This window comes from Pollicipes pollicipes, unplaced genomic scaffold (assembly GCF_011947565.3).
Source record: "Pollicipes pollicipes isolate AB1234 unplaced genomic scaffold, Ppol_2.1 Scaffold_4740;HRSCAF=5597_pilon_pilon_pilon, whole genome shotgun sequence".
Classification (NCBI taxonomy): domain Eukaryota; kingdom Metazoa; phylum Arthropoda; class Thecostraca; order Pollicipedomorpha; family Pollicipedidae; genus Pollicipes; species Pollicipes pollicipes.
In genome coordinates, this window is record NW_023596545.1 from 3,406,094 (window position 1) to 3,411,568 (window position 5,475).

The 5,475-nt window shown below is 55.1% G+C and overlaps 1 protein-coding gene across 1 annotated transcript in view; it reads right to left on the reverse strand.

The window, feature by feature from the left end:
* Window positions 1-1,172: 1,172 nt before the first annotated feature.
* Window positions 1,173-5,475, reverse strand: part of LOC119098898 (fasciclin-1-like) — a 13,835-nt gene continuing 9,532 nt past the window's right edge. The window contains exons 2-7 of the mRNA XM_037221943.1: window positions 4,507-4,582; window positions 4,422-4,439; window positions 2,657-2,795; window positions 2,367-2,387; window positions 1,389-1,523; window positions 1,173-1,195 (exon numbers count right to left, since the gene is read on the reverse strand). Of these exons, the coding sequence (XP_037077838.1) occupies window positions 1,173-1,195; window positions 1,389-1,523; window positions 2,367-2,387; window positions 2,657-2,795; window positions 4,422-4,439; window positions 4,507-4,582 (412 nt within the window). The remainder of the gene's footprint in view (window positions 1,196-1,388; window positions 1,524-2,366; window positions 2,388-2,656; window positions 2,796-4,421; window positions 4,440-4,506; window positions 4,583-5,475) is intronic.

Genomic DNA, 5,475 nt, shown 5'->3' on the forward strand with positions numbered 1-5,475 from the left:
ACTGGGCCCTGGTCAGGCGGCGACGAGAGCGCCCTCTCGGCGGAGGTCGCTCCAACGAGCCCGTCTCCTCTCCCCCTCACGAGCCGATCGGACCTCGGGAAGCCGAGGTCACCTGCCGCCGTCGGCCTCGGATACGACCGAGGAGCGCAGGTACGCGCCGCCCCGTGCGGCGCACGACTTCGGGCGCTAAGAGGCAGTACAGTCGTCTGCTGCACGCCAGCCCCGCCTGGTCCGTCGAAGCATTGACCGTACAAGCGCAGGAGGGCTCTGCATTCTATCAGGAGCATGCATTTGGACTCGCACACCTTTGAACTTTTTTGCTTAGAACTCTAGTGGCCGCAATGTTTGCTTGTCATTTGCCGACTGTAGAACATTAGTAACACAATTATCTGCCGCCCCAAAATCAGGAGCATCTCGCATATGCCGTGTGAATAACTCTCCCAAAGCACAAGTCGTCAAGCTAAAACAGCTCTGAATTTCGTCCCGAAAATCACCTTTCAGTGGAACAGTCTGTTCCAAGATGCGATGTCTTTCAACTCCATATCCTAAGGTGAACCCTTTTCTAAATCTGTCAGTAACCCTGATAAGCTATATTTGGCCAAGATATGTTACGAAATAAGCTGAACTTCTCGGGGCGGCAGGCGTTAAAAGTAACAAAAGACAGAAGTCCAGGAACGAACGAACAGCTACAACATAAACTTCATGGCCAAGGAATAGGGGGAATGTCAAGATGTTTACTTACATAACCAAACAGCGATAGGCTCCGGTTATGCCAAGGCTCTGCGTTGCATGGGGCCCTAATCGCGGGAGATTCAGTGTCATGCTGTCACACATTCGCGGTTTATCGATGAGGTCGTTTCTGTCTTGATCTGTTTCACGGCAAGTGCAAATCACCTAGAATAAGCGCCGCTTTATCTGTTCAATAGAGTCCGAGTGAAATGGCGAGGTCACCAGAGCTTTACCCGGTGTAGAGGTGCGTTCGTTGCTCGCGTCGCACCCCTCAAACCAGCGCTGTATAGCAGCGTAATGCCAATTCCACGCGTACAGCCCATGCCCCTGGCCGCACAAACATCTATCACGTGCACTAACGAGCTTCTTCGGAGAGGCCAAGGCTGCGAGTCTCTTTGGAAAGGCCGGACGCTCTTGCGGCGCGGCGGCGGGCGCCGCGACGGCTACCGCAGCGCCATGTACGCCGCTGCTCGCGGAGAAGTGGCCATGCGAGCGCACCCGGTCTCAGTGCACGCGCACAGGCCGCAGCTCCACGCGCCCACCGTTCGCTGAACCAGTTGAGAATGCGGTGGAGTTGCTGGGCCGGGGCGGGGTCGCTGCCAGCTTACAGCCGGAGCGACAGCAGCGCCGCCACGAGCCAGATCGCCGAACTAACAAACCCGCCGGCGCTCCGCTGGTGGTGACGTCACGCGCCCGCATCATGACTCCGTCGATGACGTGGATGTACCCGTTGGTGCACTCGACGTTGGTGCGCGTGACGCGCGCCTGCATGCCCTCCCACTTGATGACATATTCTGCGGAGAAAAAAGGGTGCTGAGAGCGGGCTCGGGAAGGCATCAGGATCGGCCTCATCACCGTGACCCCTGCACGGGACCTGAGCTTGGGGCTCCGCGCAAACGTGACGTAACTGCGTGGCTGGCAGCATATGATTGCCTGAAGGGCAGCATCGAATTGTTTCCATAATTATAAGCACCTGATAACTTTTTACTTAGCAGCAGGGTTGAATTACAGAGAAGTCTGACTGCAATTCATTTTTTTCTATAGGTAGAAAATATATCCAAGGTCATGTAGTTTTTACACAGCTGCGGCAGCTACAACGCGCCCTCCAACGTCTCTGATCAGCCGTATTTGCCATGCCAGATCCTAAAGCGGAAGATGAATCAAGTCAAATGCTGAGACAACTAGGTTTTGACCATAGCTAATGTAAGTTTTGACAATTTTTGTGGTAGGTTTGGCCGTATGGATTCGCTAGATGTCCTTAACTAGTTTAGCGAAACCATATGCATTCGTAAACGCATGTCAATTAACAGCTGATAAATGCAGGACAGCAGCACATCCACAAAAGACACACAGCAAAAATGGCATTTCATAAACGACACAAAACCAAAGCTTGTTGAAAAGCCATAAACGATGTACAGGTTATTCGCTTAATAGCGTGGCATGATAGTACCAGCAGATAGAATATCAATCAGAGATTGCTAATGTTAAACTATAGGTAGGACGAATCTCCACATAAACTGAAAAAAGCCAACAAATCGCACAGCAGCCAGAGACCGCGGATGCCAGCCGCTACAGGGGATCTGATAAAAATGCCGCTTAATCGGCGGGCACCGCTAAGGCAGCGCCATCAGCTTTACCATTCATTGGAGCACCGAGCGCTGTTAAAGAAGAGCGCCGGGTGATATCTGCTGCGTCGTAGGAATGATGCTCACACCGGTTCAAGACGGGCTATGGTATGTTAAGCACTGTTTCCACACTGACCGACGCGGGAGCATCGAAGCATCTACTTCTCATTGCACGCTATTTGGTTGGGAATAATGTAAACAATTGACGGTCGAGCGAGAAAAAAGGACTAGAAATGTCTGTATAAGTTTACCCTTTACTCTTTAACGTTAACTTTTCCGCTCTGTGACGGCCTTGCACGCACCTGACGTGCCAGGCACGTTCTCCACGTGGAAGAGGGTCTTGAAGGTCTTGACGCCGCCCTCCTGCAGCGACAGACGTACCAGCTCCTCCATGTTGTAAGCATGGCCAATCACCAGATGACGCTCCAGGATGTTGGTGGCCTGTGGACGTGCGGACGGTGAGCCGGCGAGCTGGGACAGGGGCAATGAACAGGAGAGAGCGCCGAGGCCGCAACCAGGGACGGCGGCAGGGAGCGCAGGCGACTACGGGGCTGAGACAGGTCCCAGACACAGGTCAGGACAGGTCAGGTCGAGACAGGTCAGGGCCGGAGGTACCACTGAGACAGTATCGGTGACTGGAGGACGTTGTTACCTGTCTGCGGGCCACCTGACCGTTTTGCACCTGATCTAGTCATGCGCTGATAACAGGGCAGAGGTGGAGGACAGCTCTGAGATCGGGGCGAGACCTGGAGGCTGCGCTGAGATCGAGGCAGAGATCACATGCGTCGGGAGGGGGTCCAGGGACCTCAAAAGGATCAAGATGGGGATTGGAGACCGCGCTGATACAGAAACAGACTCTGAAGACAGCACTGAGAGCGAGAACGGACAGCGCTCCATAGTCGCTGGCTCTGGAGACAGCACTGAGAGCGAGAACGGACAGCGCTCCATAGTCGCTGGCTCTGAGACAGCACTGAGAGCGAGAACGGACAGCGCTCCATAGTCCCTGGCTCTGGAGACAGCACTGAGAGCGAGAACGGACAGCGCTCCATAGTCGCTGGCTCTGGAGACAGCACTGAGAGCGGGAACGAACAGCGTTCCATAATCGCTGGATTGAGCTCTCCTGGGCCGCTAACCCTGTCAGGCCGCTGGAGCCCGACGGCTTGACCCGCTCATATTGGGTGGGCGAGGTGCTTGGGTAAAGTTACAAGGTTCATCACCGTAATCAAATGGTTCTGCCCTACGATTCTACATACATAAACAAGAGAAAACCGAGAGCTACACATGAAACGTAAAAAAACATAATTCAGACGGGCATGAGCTGGTCAGCGCACCGATCAGTTAAAAGCGCCAGATTACCCCCCCCCCCCCCCCCACATCTGTATATCACAACATCCCAAAAATCGTTAAACAATGGGATGACTTGCAACATCAACGACTTTCATAAGATATGCACCATTAAAAATCAAACATTGTTGTGTACATGGCCACGCAGTATAACAATACAGCACACCTGTAGCACCGCTGCTCCTCCTCCGCCCAACACATACACGTCAGTTCAGCTGGCTGCTGTCGCAGTCTGCTGGTCCCTCTCCTCCTCCTCAGCCCAACACATGCGCGTCAATTCACTGGCTGCTGTCACGGTCTGCTGGTCCCTCTCCTCCTCCTCCGCCCAACACATGCACCTCAGCTGGCTGCTGTCGCAGTCTGCTGGTCCCTCTCCTCCTCCGCCCAACACATGCACGTCAGCTGGCTGCTGTCGCAGTCTGCTGGTCCCTCTCCTCCTCCTCCACCCAACACATGCACGTCAGCTGGCTGCTGTCGCAGTCTGCTGGTCCCTCTCCTCCTCCGCCCAACACATGCACGTCAGCTGGCTGCTGTCGCAGTCTGCTGGTCCCTCTCCTCTTCCTCCGCCCAACACATGCACGTCAGCTGACTGCTGTCGTAGTCTGCTGGTCCCTCTCCTCCTCCACCGCCCAACACATGAACGTCGGGTCACTGGCTGCTCTCGTAGCCTACTGGTCCCTCCTCCATGGATTTAGACCCCGGCGTGTCCAGCGCACCACCCACCTGGTAGGACGCCTTGCCCTGAACAGTGACTTTGGGAGGTGGGCAGCTGGCGCTTGAGCTTCTCCCAGGCCAGGTTGGACGGTACGAACATGGTGAACTTGCGGTCCATGCGGCGAACATTGTCACCGAACCGGTCCTGAGCCGCCAGCGCGCTCGTCGAGCTGCGAGAGCAGTGGCAGACACACGACCAGGTGACACACAGTCAGGTGACACGAGGTCAGGTGACACAGTCAGGTGACGCACGTCCACTGGCCAGGTGACACACGGGTCAGTTGACACACGTCAGGTGATACACGTCCACTGGCCAGGTGACACACAGTCAGGTGACGCAAGGTCAGGTGACGCACGTCCACTGGTCAGAAAACACACGGCCCAGTGATACATGGTTATGCGGTATAGCCAGCTGACGCTCCATCAGGTGACTCACGGGCATTTGATACACGACCAGTGATACATTATCAGCTTAAACGCTGTCAGGTGCTATACGGTCAGGCGACATGGCACTCCCACTTTTCGGAACTCGTATGTTGACGAAAATAGGGCTGGGATAGCGTCGCGCAGTAATCGCATGTTCCGTGCCTGCGCGACGTTGCGTGCGTTTGGAGGCCCAGAGGCGTCCCTGGGTCGATACGGCGGCCCCAACTCACGAGTCGTACCTGCTGCGGTATCCGCGCCTGGTTGTACGAACAGGTAGGTGCACTCTCAGCGGTATCATTTACCACGTGACCTGCGTTCATTGACCAGCGAGCAACAAACACACGTGCTGGGTCATGACCGCAGCTGTCTGAGGGTAAACCTTCCGCCTTTTTAAATTGCGGCGCGCCTTTCGCAACAAGAGGCAGCCAAGACAATGCAGAGAACCGCGTGCACCGGACTCTCTCTGACTTGTTTCGTGACCCGCGGCATCATTTCAGTCGTGGCGCACGTTTCCAAATTCTTCACACAGAGACATCTCGGATTACCGAGATAGAGAGAGGGAAGGAGAGAGAGAGAGGGAGAGAGAGAGGATAGATATAGAGGGGATAGAGCGATGAGAGAAGAGAGAGAGAGAGAT